The sequence below is a fragment of the Lissotriton vulgaris genome, unplaced genomic scaffold (genome assembly GCF_964263255.1).
Source record: "Lissotriton vulgaris unplaced genomic scaffold, aLisVul1.2 SCAFFOLD_806, whole genome shotgun sequence".
In the NCBI taxonomy this organism is placed as follows: domain Eukaryota; kingdom Metazoa; phylum Chordata; class Amphibia; order Caudata; family Salamandridae; genus Lissotriton; species Lissotriton vulgaris.
This window is the reverse complement of record NW_028254267.1, coordinates 315,798-331,791: the sequence shown is the minus strand read 5'-3', so window position 1 is coordinate 331,791 and position 15,994 is coordinate 315,798. Positions and strand designations below refer to the sequence as shown.

Here is a 15,994-nt window from a genome sequence, read left to right as displayed (position 1 = left end):
ATGGCGCTCATCCTGTTGGATTTGAGCGCAGCTTTCGACACCGTGTCACATTCCATCCTTCTTGACTCTCTGCGGTCACTCGGCGTGACTGGTAGGGCCTTAGCCTGGGTGGCCTCCTTTCTTGGCGAGCGAACCTTTCAAGTTTTCTCCCCTAAGGCGGCATCAGCGGTCTGTTCACAGCGTGGGGTGTCCCCCAGGAGTCCATACTCAGCCCCCTATTATTCAATCTTTATGTAAAACCCTTGGCTAACATCGTAGAGCAGGCGGGGCTGACCCTGTTCTCTTACACTGATGATACCCAGATCGTCTTCTCCCTATCAGGGCGAGACGAGAATAACCCCTATGCACTAAAGTCGGGCCTCATTCTTGTGGCGGACTGGATGCAGAGGAACTTGTCTCAAACTGAATGGGGAGAAGACAGAGGTGGTCATTCTGGGGAAAAATAAGAACCTCTGGGGCCCTCAGCATTGGCCAAATGAGATAAGTGCACTTCCTGTACCCACACATGCTGTACGTAACTTGGGCGTTCAAATTGACGACAAGTTAACAATGAAGCAACAGGCCACTAAGGTCGCAGCAACCTGTTTTTCTACTCTCAGGTGGCTACAAAAGATCTTATGGATGCTTCCCATTCCTTCCCATAGAATGGTTGTCCAGGCATTGATAACATCTCGCCTGGACTATGGCAACATACTATATTTGGGTGCTGATGTAGCCACTGTTAAAGTATTGCAGGTTGTACAAAATGCAGCCGCGCGACTCTTGAAGAATGTCCCTAGAAGAACTTCTGCATTATCTGCCTTGCATGATCTTCATTGGTTGAAGATCTCCAGCCGCATAAAGTTTAAGGCATTATGCTACATGTTTAGGATCAAGCAAGGCATCGCACCTACTTACTTACAAAAACTGGTGCAACTTTACAGGCCCAAACGTACCTTACGATCCTCGGAAATTGGCAATTTCTCTATACCAAGATTTAAGCTGTCAAGGATGGGGGGACGTTCCTTCTCCTATCTTGGTCCCAAATATTGGAATGCCCTGCCCCCTGCCCTTAAATTAGTGACCAGTCTTCTTCGTTTTCGCAGAGCACTGAAAACGCTGTTGTTCACATAAGTAGTTGGTTCCTGTATGCTGGCTATCTGATATCTTCTTCTCCAGTCTGTCCCTAGCGCCGGGAAACCCACTGTGGGTAGCTGTGCGCAGTAAACGTTTAAATAAATAAAATAAATAAATAAATAAAAACAACATTGAAACAAAAACCATCTGGGGAACAAAAGAATGGCAGGTACAAGGTCTAGAAGCATTATTCAGAGCCTGCAAGATCCCAGAACAAATAATGTTCCTGAATGACACAATTCAGCAAACAACTTGTCTTGGCTTAGCTAAGATAAAAGATTTAAATAACCTGTCTATTCCAAAACCTATGCCTGATAGAAACACCACTACAGATGAGGGGTTAGACGTGTCCTATATTTTAAAACAAAACAGAACAAATCCTGATTGGAAAAAATGGTTGATCTGGCCCATAGACACAAATAACTGTCGGAATAGATTCCGGAACAAAATACAGGGGTTCAAACAGAACAGGCCAGACACTAGATATTCCCAGAGACAACATCCAGGGATAGTAACAACATATAGTGTAGGAAAACTATGCCTTGACTGGCTACAGAAATTCACACTTCCCGAAATAAAGCAACACTTAACTTTACTTAAAGAAGGTGCTGACTTGTGAGATTTCATAATGGGACCTCACAAACAGCGTCAAAAACGTTTCATATATGCCGGTATATACTCAGCTTACAATGAAGCTTGGAAATTGAAACAAATTGAAACTGCAGAAAAAATACGGGAAATTGACCGTATCAATTTGGAGAAATCACTTTCTGTAGTGGACAATGGGCTAACGACTTTGTCCTCCAGAATCTATTCACTGGACATCATCAAATCATCTGCTATTGATATAATCGAGCAAGACATGCTAATGTTACAACATGGCCAGTCCCAATTACGTTCTATTTTACAGCTAGGTTGGACGTTGCAAAACCTGCTTCAGGCTATGTGCCATAGAGTTTAATCAACACAACGTCATTGTTTTCTATATTTAACCTTATTGATAAACAAATTAGTTTGGCACAAAAAGGAGCAGACTATACGATACTGAGCATTGAAAAACTTGAGAGATTACCATTGACAATGTCAGAAAGACCTGTCATTGAATGGATAATACATGGCACCATTACAATCCCGATTACGACTTTTCAGTTTCAATACTGCCAAAAATATATACCTGCAGGCCTGTATGAAAGGTTGGGTAAAGGATACATCAAATCATCCTGGAATTTACCTTATACACACAAATGTCACAGTGAAGGAAAAAAAGGAGTATTAGTGGTAATGATTGTACAAAATTCACTAAGCAGTACACTACTGTGTCAAGGTATTAACTTTCATGGGGCCTGTGAAGGTTCTTTGAACAACCTTTCATGTCATCTTCAGGGCACCCCTACTACACAGATAGAGCCATTTTTCAGACAGCTTTCCAACGGTAGCTACGTTCTAATAAGTGATCGCAGCTGCTGTGGCGTGGTGCCAGGAAAAGCCTATCTCATAACTGTGACGGGCAGGGTCATTTGCTGTATGCAAGTATCCAAACAGCAATCCAGACATGGAGGCGGCAATATGGCCTTATGTGAATATCTCTTCTATTTGAATTGATACTTTAAGCAGGATGAAGTCTATTCTTTTACAGAAAACTGTGCCTTTAACCTCGTCCAAAGAGCCGTATGACCTGCAAGTTGCAAGGATAGCGACAGAGATACATACCCTATTATCGACAAATCGCCCGGTGCATTTCGTAGAAATGTTAAGTCAAATCTTAAACATGTCAGATACCAGTGGCATCGCACATGTATTTAAGACAATTTGTTCGGGACTGCTAGCACCCTTCGAAGCAGTTCTTGGCATCTTCCTGAATTTTGTGCATTCGCTCTTCGGTGGCCTGCATCTTATTTTGGTACTCGTAGCAGGAATTTTATTTTTGTTCCTTCTGCTCCGATATGGCAAGCCAAGTCACAGAAAAAATCTGGCTACGATGGAAGAAACGATCCTAGCAATACGATACCGAGACCGTATCACTAAGGTCCTCGGATTGGCCCGGCTAAGAGATCTGAATACTACCTGGTTTCTTTCATTCAGACCAATTTGGCAAAATTGCATCTTACCTGTGCTTCCATGTCTGCTATGCAGAGAAGAATGCGTGTTGGACGTTTGTCTTACCCTACCATCAGCAATACCATTGGATATCAACGCTTAGCTCTGTCCTGTAACGACTCATGCAACGTGTTGTCCCCAGCGGCTACCTATTCTGATTCGTTGAGACTTCACCATTACGATTAAGTGGCGGTGATGTACGAGATGAAAGCGGCACCACACAGGTACAACCTTCTGTGAACATTGCTGATCCTGACATCGATGATGGCAATGTATCGCACATATGCACTATTTCCACCTTTTCGGAGTTGGCCCAACGTTCACCTACTGTTGTAGACAAATTTTTTACCGGCCTATCAGAAGTAATGTTCTCCCCTAACAACGAGAATAATATTTGAAAAAGCGAGCTCACAGCGTTCCCTGAACTCTGAATTCAACCTTCAGTTTTGATCAACAGAACTCCAAAAAGACAGTGAAACTATTTGTTTTACTCCCTTCCCGAGAACGAAAATATTTTCCCCTAATTTCCAAAATATTTACCGTTTTTAGGCACATGGTACTCTGCTTAAAGTAGAACTATTATTAGAGAACAGAAGTTCTATTTTTAGAGACTTTAGAGACAATATTTTGAATCAGCCTCTAGCATTTGTACGATCTTATATAGCTTTGTGATGAAATGGTCTCAACCTTTTTTCTGTATCCAGAGCCATTTCATAAATGTAATTTTTGCAATTCTCTCAGCCTATATTCATATTTGCATTTCCTGAAGGATAACTCTGCTTCAAAGCGTACAGTATAATACTCATTTTGTGTATCTATACCATTTCAAATGCATTTCATTGTATTTTGGGGTGGGTTGGAAAACACATGCATACCTATATGTTTATATATATTGCTTAGTATTTAGTAATGATGGATATTATACGTGGAGTGGGTGTTGTGAATGTATCTAGGACCCTAATTAAAAATTCCAGATTCATGCCCTTATGCGGTTATGATAAATCATGTCCTAATGAAGGCATAAGAATCTTACCCATATTCAGTCATAGCCCACGCAGCCCAAATACGACAGGGCTACTTCCTTAGATTCCTAGAGAGCACAACGAGTTCTTTCGACACACCAACCCTTAAGCAACCTAGGAATTCCCCATGTCTTTGTTTTGATTTGTCATTGAACTCCTGCGAGCACTAAAGGAACAGTCAGTTCTCAGTGACATCTTTTATTGACGTCTTATGTCCAACCTTACGTCAAACATGGCACCTTCCAGGTATAAATATGCCAACACTTGCCTTAAGCAACACACTGTGGTGTGGAGCAGAGCGGCTATCTACTTATCCGAAGCCCAGCTGATGCGAGAGCCGAAGGAAGCCTCCCCTCCCCTTTGACACACTGGAGAAGCTGCCTTTTCTCACGCCGATAAATCCAGCTCAGGTGTTTCCAGTCATCCTTGCGGGTTACTGGGAAATCGAGTCCTGAGAATCGAGATACAAGACCTCCTTCATTCTATAACCAAGGTACAGAGCTGATTCAAACCTTAGACAGATTCCTTGATTCAGATTCTTGGCAAAAAACCCAACTTAACTTAAAACTGCAACTTACTTACTCCTTCCCTCGTATTAGGCTTAGGTCAGGTACACCGGGTAGTCGTATCTTAGAAGCACCAGTTGAGTTCGTTAGCCAATGTTTTCATGTATGTAAATATTTTATCCGTTTTAAAGTATCATATGGCTAAGAAACCATATTAATGCTTTTACAGTATTATTTCATAATACTCATTTTACTGTACGCACTTTACTTCATAATAAGTATTGCAATTGTGGCAATTCATTTCTCTTGCATGAGAAAGAAGACTGCTCAATAAAATAACACCTTTTATTGGAAACGCCCATCTTTCTATTTCTCTGCACCCTGGTGAAATTAAGCATGCACGATTGACTGAGTGAAATAGCTGTCTATTGTTTTCACACAACTCTGGAGATACACTCCTTATTCTGGGGGAGCAAAGTTGTCATGTTATATGGTTGTCAGAAGCTAATCCCTTCTTGTCTAAATCAGGGAAGTTAACCCCTCCCTAGTCATTCGAGAAAGTTTCTAGTGACCTCTTAGCTAGCTGGCAAAACTAATTAAGTCTAACATAGTCAGTAGAGACCTAGATGACCTCAGTCCTACGTCTACACTGCTGTTTATGGTATTCCAATGCGAAGAGCCTATTGTGAATATAGGAACTACACTACATCAGCACCCCAACAATGGCTTCCTGGGCACCGTATTTAGACTCTGCCCACTCTGAGTTTTCCTGACTTCAACCATGAGAGCCTCAAACTTCTCATGAGAGTTGAGGTTCCCACTGAGGCTCCACAGTCAGCCGGCTGCCGCAGACGACCCCCTTTAGGATCCATTCTGCAGCCCGACTTTCTGTTGAAATCGTCAACACGCACTTTTCTTCAGAAAAACGATTAACTCCAAAGGTAAAAACTCCACCAGAAAAAAACAGACCCCTGTATCTGAAGCACACTCAATCGTGTGCAGCTTAGATTTTTACTTTGAACCAGTCTAATTCGACCAGATACCAGTGGCTGGAGCTTTTCACTTTTTGGCACTAGAATTATTTAAAACCTCCAAAATTCATGCATACATCCAATTATTGTCATTTTAGCATCTAGCTGCTTATTAAAAGGTACTCGATTTATTGTGTTGTGTTTTCTGTTTTTAAATGTTTTGTTATTGATAAATGCTTTACACATTTCTCCTAAGTTAGGCTTGCCTGCTTTGTACTACAGCTACAAAGGGTTGAGCTCAGGTTTAAATTATTGAGATGTAACTTGATCTTGTACAGAACTCTAGCATTATTACTCAGTGTGGACCCACATTCTCTCCAATTTATAACCCATTTTCTCACACTCCATTACTTCAAACCTTGCACAGCTCTGCATCTCTACTATCTTCAACTTCTTCTTATTTTTTCGATCCACAATCACCTGCATTGCATTAGTTTCATTTGCCTCTAACTATTCCAGAGGTTTTTTTCATGATTATTAAGCATGTCAGACCTTTTTTTACTTTCAATCTCATACTTTTTTCCATTATTATTTTCATCCCATGGATTTTCTGTGAAAAGGTCTGGTCACCTCACATGATATTCATTGTTTGATCTGTCTTTGGTTTGGCTTATTTGTTTTCATGTGATTGAATTATTCTCTTGCAGCTTACTACTTAGCTTTCAAATCTTATGTAACATATTTTCATTTATATGTAGTTCTCCTCTTTCTATGTAAATTGCTTTAACACAGTTTGACAATGCCTGCGCTGTATAAAATTGTATAAACATATAAAGTGTCTGAGTAACTCCCTGTATGTATTGTAACATTCCACTGGACTGATCGAAATGCACAAAATGTGCCTACTGTGTCCTCACCTCTGTTCAACACCCACATTTACACTGGTCCTTGCCCTCTTTTGTAGTTTTTCACAAATCTAATTTTTCCATTATTAAGGTGGAATAAAATGGAAGATGTATTCTAATGAATGTTAAATGTTTTTCATTCATATTGGCATTCAAGGGTAATTATTATTCATGGTTTATTTTGCAGGAATAACGACAGTATTGACAATGACAACATTGAGCATAAGTGCAAGACACTCCTTACCTAAAGTTTCCTACGCTACGGCGATGGACTGGTTCATTGCTGTTTGTTTTGCGTTTGTATTTTCTGCACTCATCGAATTTGCTGCAGTCAATTATTTCACAAATATTCAAATGGAAAAAGCAAAAAAGAAAGTACCAAAATCTACCCCTGTTATTCCAGCTCGCTCTACACCAAATGAAAAGTGCACAGAAGAACAATATTTGGTATGTACTTTACTTCTATTGCTATTCATGTATGCTCATATGACATAATCATTTTACCACAATGAGGAACACTATGGGCCTGATTATGATGTCTGTCAGAAACGCTCTGGATGGCTTTCGGATATTAATCAACCGTGTCAGAACCTGTGTTTCCTACTAAATGAGAAACATTTCCGACCAACTGATTGCAATGTAAAGGTAACCGTTCGATCATTCTGAATCGGTTCTGACCGGCATTCGGAAACTCAGAGTTGGTCAAAGCCGATTTGTACAGCTCTACAGACAGCATTTTCGACCAATGTATTATGATGTCTGATTCAGATCGTTTTCTGACTCAGACCCTCCAACATGAAAAGGCTGTTGGAAACTGACTTTGGGGGTTCCCTAGCAGGCCCCCTTCATTCTTAGACCTCCGGTTGGGGCTGTGGTGGTACCCAAGGGACCCCCCTGTAGAACCATGCACAGTGTGACAGGCACCATGGGGTACCCACCATAGGGTGCAAGGTTTTCCACAACAACCCCTTTTTTCAATGGGCGCCTGTGTTGTCGGTCAGAACATAGGCTTCCATTGAAGTCCATGGGAGAATTTCCGAACGGTGTTCAAAAGCATCATAATCGGTTGGTCGGAACCTCCGACCGCATTTGGCTGGAACCAAATCTGACAAGGAGTCAGGAGGTTTAGTTTCTGACCAACATCATAATCAGGTCCATTATACAGAAGTATTAATATTAAAATGTTTTACAATGCTTGAGATTTGGCCTGATACAGGCAGTCACTAGTTACATTTACTTCCCTATTTTTTACACATTAGAAAAATACTTAATATACTCTTCCCTGCTATGCCTATGGTAATATGTTTACAACTGAGCTATCAAAATCTAAGTTTCATAGGAAAGGGAAATTCGGCAACATGAGCTAAGTGAAGTTGCAGGGAATGAAATTGCAAATAATGACATTGCAAGAAGAAGCATAACAGGAAGCAGCATAACATAGCATATGGCGCTGAGCACACCGCAGAACAGACAGGAATGGTAGCGTGGGTAGGAGGCTTAAGGCAACATACCTTAGTAACTAGCCAGGAGCCCAAACGTTTGAGCATAATGGACAACATTTGTGTGTCAGAAGAAATGATAAGCAAATGATAACGGTCCACAGTGTCATTCAAATTTGGCATAACCGTTGACCAAATTATGTTTAATAAAGTGAATAGCAAAATTAGACGCATTGACTTGGTACTTCCACCAACAAAATATTTGGGAAATTTCAATTTGAAACAGTGCAATCTTGGGCATATGTGGCCAGTAACATTGATCATAAATTAATATAATTAAGTTCCCCTTCACTGGGGGCTGTAAGGTCTTCTCAAAATATTAGAGAAATTTAGTTTGAAATGGTGCAACATTGATCGCATTAACCAGTGACATTAGCTACTTCTATGAGTCACGAAATAGCATCTGAATCAACATCTATTGAAGCACATTCCCTCTGAAACCAGGGGGATAACATCTGCATTACAGGGTTGATTTAGAGTTTGTGTACTGTGTCACAAAAGCAATGGCGTAGCCTGTCTGTCATCTTTCACCACCCCACCTCATTTAGATATGAATGGACAGTAAGCTGTCAATCAGCGGAGTCTAGTAACACAAGAAGGGTACAAAGTTCCCCGATGGGACTGTGAAATTAGGAGTGTGCGTGTAGTGTAGAGGACAGTTAAAAGGGAGGGGTAATTCCCTTTTTGGAACTAAAACCCTCACACACCCAGCAAGCTAGGTGTCCTGCTTCATCATATGGGTTCTGCTCCTCGTCAGACTGGCGCTGCAATGTCTGACGGGCACCCGTAAAGGGGCTCTTTATCAGAGATCTTTTGTTCCAGCCATATGGTGCATGCATGTGAGAGGGCAAGTGAAAGTGTAGTCGTGAAGTGGTGGTGAGTTAAAAAAGGTGGGTCAATCCACAGGGAACTTTATTAGCGTGGCTGACTCCCTTGGTTAAAACGGTGGGAGGGGAGATACGTGCTGGGAAGGTTCAAAGCAAAATATCTACAACCCTCTGATCAGGTCGACATGTTTCTTGCAATCATAGCAATTCTTCAGGACCTAAGTGCTCAGTACTACACAGTGAATAATAAATTACAACCTTGTATATTGAGGTCAGTAAACAAGCTTGCCGGCTGGTCCTGCCTTTAGTGATGCAACCTAGAAGGGAAGGGAGAGCACACAGCAGTGAAGGCAGTCAGTGTGGTACTCCATTATTAACTAGGTACATTGTTCTCTATGCAATTGAAGACACACTAGTGACAAGAATTAAAAACAGTGGTGTTGTTTAGACAAAGAACACCGGTAGTGGTACTTAAAAATCTCAAGTGAGACTGCAAATGATAGGATATTGGTAATACAGTGTATAGTGTAAAGCTTACCCTAAGAATTTCCCTAAGGTGCCCCGCAATCTGCTCCTGTGGGACCGGCACCTTTGAGTAGGGTACCTAAGGGAGGAAATATAGAGGGGAGATGGAACCTTAGTGGGAGCCAGTAGTCAGTCGTGGTTAAGACGTCACTTGGCTCGATGGGCAGGGCTCGGGATGGAGCCGTCACTCTCATGTACACCTTTCTCCCTACTCGGAGCGGTATGGCTGGCAGCCTGAGCATTTACACAGCGGCGATGAGGGCAACTGACTCCCCCCTCACAAGGAAGTCAAAGGCTAAATGCTTGGCAAACGATATCAGCCCCCTCCTCCCCACTCCACACACAGTAGCTAGCGGAGGGAGAGAGCTGGGGCCGACACAGTAGCTCCAGCCTGCCAGAGAGCAACCAGGTGGGGACCGATGTGCCCAACCTAGACTGCAAGTGCAAGGCGGCCCCCGCATCCACTGGGAAGCAGGCGGCTAGACTACACAATCGAGAACCGGCACATTGACCCCGGAGAGTCACATTGAGCCCGGAGCGTCACAAATGGCGAAATCGTACATGGCATCAAACACGGAGTTGGAGCATGTAAACGTAACCAAGCGGTGTGCGATCTCTGCCTGCAACACCTAACCCCACACGGTACCTGGAGCAACTGGTAGGGAGTCCAAACAAACATCTTCCCTCTTGTAGCCATCGCGTTCACGGCCAGTGGGACCTGCGGGGGGCGTGGTCACGCAGCTCGTTGCTGCGCATGCGCATTGCTGGAAAAGGTATGCAGTCACCGCCCCGGTGCGAGCCGAAGTCTCAACAGTGCCAATGCGGCGGCCATCTTAGGTATGGGGACGATCCCTATATAATGCTGAAGTCTATAGGGAGTGTGAAACTATTGGGGCCTAACAAATGGGTCCTGTCCTGTATTTGAACGCTATAACTATAACCAATGTATAGTACAAGCTATAGGATAACTTGAGGCTTGGGAAAGGGATTAGTTATTTACAAAACGCTGATTTTGGCTCTTCACCCCCCCAAAGCGGTGGTTGTAAAAAGGTACTGCGTTGTGGTCGCACAGTATTGTTATCAGCGGTATAGGTGTCATGAACACCGGACATAGAGGGGAAGTGAGTCCGATGTACGTGATGTTAGAGAGGCTAGTGGGGGCCTTGTTATCGCATGTTTGGTGCATTGTCATTATCCCTAGATCTTAAGGGAAAGTTAGTCAGGTATAATTAATATGGCAAGCCTAGTACCGACCATCTTGTTCCATGCCAGGTTCAGTGCCCGTTTTTTTTTTTTAGTTTTGTTGTGTTCCTGCTATGTCACTCTCGATCTATAAATACTAATAGAAATGAGCCAGAATGTGACGGTTGCTGAGAGTACGGTGAGAGCAGGCAATGAACTAAGTATTAAAACAGTCTTTGCACATACAAGTCAAGAGAATCAGTGCATGGAGGCAGGGGACTGGCTGCCGTAGGCGCAACCCCCCTCCCTAGGTCTGGCGTGCTAGGGAGGACCAAGGGACAGAATCATTCAGACCCACTATATCTAACCTCAACCGATGCACCCATCTTTGTTCGATCCTAAATAGGGCTAGGGAGGTAATGTTTGGATGGGCTTCCAGGACCAGCCAGCGAACACTGTCTTCTGGGTGTTCTTGTTGTGTGTAGTGTTCGCACAATCTTGTATGTGTCTTAAGGCATCTAATATTGCTTTTATGCTCCTGAATTCGCAGTTTGACTTGTCTCATTGTCATCCCAATGTAATGTTTATCACAGGGGCAGGTGAGTAAGTAGATGCATTTGGTATGTCTTTTAAGGTGCCAAACGAACGTCTCAGTTAGCCTGATCTCTTTGTCTGTGGACAAACTGAGCATCCCCCACACAAAAAATGGCCCTCTACTGGAGGGAGCCGCCACAATGTGCTCTGGGTATTGGTATTCTGTTTCTTAGGCCTTGTGTGAATCAGTGCGTCCTTAAGATTTGACGTGCGTTTGAACGCAAACCTGGGGCGTGGGATATCTAAGCCACCTGAGTTGATAATGTTCCAGTGTTTATTTATCAATTTCTGTAGGTTGAGTTCTTGGTAAAGCAAGTCACACAGGTAATCAAATCCTCGGGCACTTTCGGGTGTGTCTCTAGCAACGCTTCCCTGGGGTTATTTGAGGCCCGTTTGTAGGAGTTATGAATCCGCCTTGTTTGATATCCCCTATCCTGTAATTTATGCTGGAGAACACTAGCCTCCTGTTTGAAGTCAGCCTTGGAGGTACAATTCCTGCGTACCCTGAGGAACTACCCGAAGGGGAGATTGTCCCTCAGGGCCTTGGGATGGTAGCTCTCATATAGTAATAGGCTGTTTCTGTCGGTGTTCTTTCGGTACAGAGTAGTGCTCAACCCCTCGGCATTTAGATTGATTCTCAGTTCTAGAAAGGGGATGGATGTCTCAGAGATGGTCCCTCTGAACTTTAAGAAAGGGTTCTGTGAGTTGATTCATGTACAGAACGCTTCACAGGTCACACGGTCTCCCCTCCATAGTACGAGGATATCGTCTATGAATCTGCGCCAAAGTGTTATGTTACCAAGGACGGGGTTATGTGCAGCCCTCATTATGTTTTCCTCAAATGTGGCCATGTAGATGCAAGCTAGGCTGGGGGCAAAGGTCGAACCAATAGAGGTCCCCCGTATTTGGTGGCAAAGCAGTGTTCGATATTGGAAGTAATTTTCAGTCAAGGCAATAATGGCGCAGGCCATTATAAAGGAGACTGGTGTAGGTGAAGACCACTCTTCTTGGAGGAGGGTTGACTCAACGGCTTCAAGAGTTGCCTGCTGTGGGATGTTCGTATAAAGTGCTTCAACGTCCAATGTTAGGAGGAGGTCTACACCATCCCTCCCTTCTATGTTTTCTATTAGACGGAGCACATCCCTAGTGTCTTGTAAGAATGAGGGTATCTTCCTAACCACTGGTTGTAGAAAGGAATCACAAAACTAAGAGAGTGGTTCAAGTAATGAGCCGATACATGAGACAATTGGCCTCCCCGGGACAGGTGTTACTCCCTTATGGATCTTGGGGAGGGTATAGAAGTAGGGTGTTACTGGGTCAGTAGTTAGTAGAAATGCGGCCTCATTCTTGGTAATCCACTCATTAGTTTCACCCTCCAGAATTAAGCTGGTGATGGTCGTAGTGAGTCTTTTAGTGGGATCTGTAGCCAAAGGTCTGTAATGAGTGGCATTGGCTAGTTGACGTTTGCACTCTGTGTCATAATCATTGCCACTTTGGATCACAGTAGCACCCCCTTTGTCATCCTGTTTGATTACAATGGAAGTGTCATTTGCTAGAGACTGAACAGCCTGTCTTTCAGCTGTGCTCAAATTGTTAAATCTGCTTGTATTTGGTTTATTTTCCAAACTCCTAAGGACTGCTCTCTCAAAGGCTAGCACCTCGGGAGGAACCATATTGTCTGTTGGTGTGAAAGTCAATGGTTTTCGTAACCCAGTGTCAGTTCTTTCACTGTCAGGTCTATCATGGAAGAAGGACCGCAGCCGTACCTTCCTAAACAGCTGTTTTATCTCGCACATCTCATTGAAGCTATCAGGGATAGGGGTAGGGACAAAGCCCAAGCCTTTTTCAAGAATCTTGGTTTCAGTGGACGTTAATGTCCTATCAGAGAGGTTGACAATCAAACTCTCCTTCCCCGGGTCGTGCTCCTGGTCTCCACAGAGGGTGATGAGGTTGGCTGGTCTTGCCACTCTACACCCTTTTAGGCCCCTCGCTTGCACCCCTTTCCTCTGCCCCAACCTCTGTCTAAAAAAGGTGGGTTCATCGGGTAGAACTGTGGGGGTCCCTGTGGATAAAAGGGGTATTGCCAAGGTGGCATCATTTGTGGGGGCCCATGGAACATCGGTCCATTATTGTAGCCTTGGTTCCAATTGCCGCGCCGTTGATTACGATTGTTTCTGGGAGGGTAGCTGCCACTCGAGTCACTGCCAGAGGATTCCCTTCCGGCTCCCAGTGTACGAGCTCTCATCAGAGGAGTAGCCGTTCCTGTTGTTTGTGTACCCATCTTTAAGGTAAGGATATACCTTTTCCTTGTCGAATCTGGCCACATCTTTCTGAAGTTTGGTCATTTTTTGTTTAAGGGGGAACTCTTGGTTCTCTGCGATCTCTTGGTTGATCTCTGCCAATTTAGTCAAAAAGGGAGTTTTATTTAGCTTCCCTCTAATAGCTGTCTCTATGGCTGTGATCTTCACCTGTAATGCATCTGCCAGTCTCTTCGCCGTTTTCACGATTCGGAAGAGTAAGTCTTTAGTGCATTTCCACAAGACTTGGCACCAATCCACCTTGAATTGGCCATCCTCAAGAAAAAGTCTTGGCATGATGTTAACAATAAGCCCCTGTGGAGCAATATTGGCTCTCAGATACTCGGTCATCATTGCCTCATGGACAGTAATCCTGAGCCACTCTTTCTTCATTACAGTAAGCGTTGCCCAATCTTCATTTGCAGTGCTCGAGGCGGTGGCCCCTCCTACTCGGAAGAGTGAGGGAGCTGATCTTAAGGCCTCGGCTATGGCATCTTCGTCAAAGCTCAGACCTGGAATGTCCTCCATAGTTGGTATGCACGTTCGTGATCAGGTAAGAGGTAAGTTTTGGGAGAAAGAACGAAGTGGAAGTCCCTGGAGTGCCTGGGTGGCATCAGCAGGGACCCATTGGTCCTCTCAGTAAAATATTACTGTAGGTAACTCAATGGTTCCGCGGGAGAATTCCCGCGCGAAATCTATCAACAAGGGGTGGAACCTTGGGTGGACTATATTTAACGGGGTCCAGTGTACATGTCCGAACGACTAGTAACACAAGAAGGGTACAAAGTTCCCCGATGGGATTGTGAAATTAGGAGTGTGCGTGTTGTGTAGAGGACAGTAGAAAGGGAGGGGGAATCAGAGGTGTCCCTCTTTTGCTCCATCAACTGAAAGCTTACTCTGATTATCCAATGGAGTAGTTGCCATTGGAGAAAAACCATCACAGCACCTGCTCTATTTAGAGCAGAAAGTGTAATGGACAGAAGAATTCAATAATGACTCCCACACCCTGGGACTGGGGAGGGTGGGGGGGGGGCTTTAGGGAGATAATTATGTTTTTATTTCGAACAAATTCCCACTTTGGAATTTTGTATCAGAAATAAAAGTTTGGGGAGTTAGCAGCTGTCCACCAACCTTTTGTACCTTGAAGGCAACTGCCATGATGACGGTTCCTTTCATGCTGCAGAGTTGATCTCTGGGCTGGCAGTCATATCTAAGTTTTACACATTGAGTACCGTTGGGATGGAAGGCTTGATGTCTCCTGCCATCCTGATAGATGCTCTAAGTCTCTCAAACTCTACAAGATATTTTAGTTGAATATTAGCTTTAATAATATCTTTGAAATGCAATCATGTTGTTACAAAATGCAGGTTTATTTTTTCATACAACAATAGCATTCACAAAAGTTTTCCAGACAAACACTGAGAACGTGCGACTATCACAGGTCTGTAAGGCTTAACTTGCCAAAAATGTTGGATTCTGAAAATGATTGAATATAGACCCATGCATTGTCGAAAACCTATGGGTTTAGCTTTATTAATTACTTTGAGATGGGCGCTGAGACCCTCATTATGAATGTATTGTAATTCTTGATCCCAGCCAAACCTGGAATGCTATGCACTCCTGTTTCATCTTTCTTGAGCATATTCGGACGAGGAAAACCAAATGACGTGTAAGAAATTGGGTTATTATTTGCAAATTATGTGAGTCCTTCACAAGTATTATGTCTGCAATTGTCTTTGTACTAGGACCCTAGTACCCCATTGTAGCACTTGACTCTCATAGTGTAGCGAAGCAAAGCAGTCCAAGAGCTACTCAGGGTAGATGGTGTGGCAAGTGTCCCCAGCTTGCTCACATTCAACAACTGCACTCGGTCATTGTTAACTCAGTGCTTTTTTTATAAAGAGGAATACTACTTTTATTACACACACTCTATTAAATTCTCTGCATTAAATTGCAAATAATTACAATCAGACATAGGATCATGACGTAATATTGAGATAAGAAATATAGACTCACAGACTTATTGAAAATCTAATATTGCTAACAAAATTATTGGCTCCCTATACATAAATATAAAAGTCACTTATATCACACACATAATTATTGATGACAAAAATATCTGAATCTGTATACATCGAAAACAAAAATTTCGGTAACAAAAATATTGTGACTTATAAATACACATATACTTTGTTAAAAATATCAAAAACAACATTAACTACATGAATATCATTGAAACAATAAATACATCTGATTAAAATTGACTAAAAACACATTAATTAAACAACCAACAATGGGGCTGACTAAGATCTTGGTTGATAAGCCGCTGACCGTCAGTTTCACTTCTGACTGCCTAATTAATATTTTAGGCGGTCAGAAGAGAAACTGGCCATTCAATCCGGCTGGTTTATTTCCGACGGGCTCACAGAACCCGTAAGGCATTCGGAGGCCGG

The 15,994-nt window shown here is 43.1% G+C and overlaps 1 protein-coding gene across 4 annotated transcripts in view; it reads left to right on the top strand.

The window, feature by feature from the left end:
• Nucleotides 1–15,994, top strand: part of LOC147659602 (gamma-aminobutyric acid receptor subunit alpha-4-like) — a 573,319-nt gene that overhangs the window by 341,473 nt on the left and 215,852 nt on the right. For all 4 annotated transcript variants that reach the window (XM_086951616.1, XM_086951615.1, XM_086951614.1 and 1 more), the window contains one exon: nucleotides 6,805–7,064. In XM_086951616.1, the coding sequence (XP_086807742.1) occupies nucleotides 6,805–7,064 (260 nt within the window). The remainder of the gene's footprint in view (nucleotides 1–6,804; nucleotides 7,065–15,994) is intronic.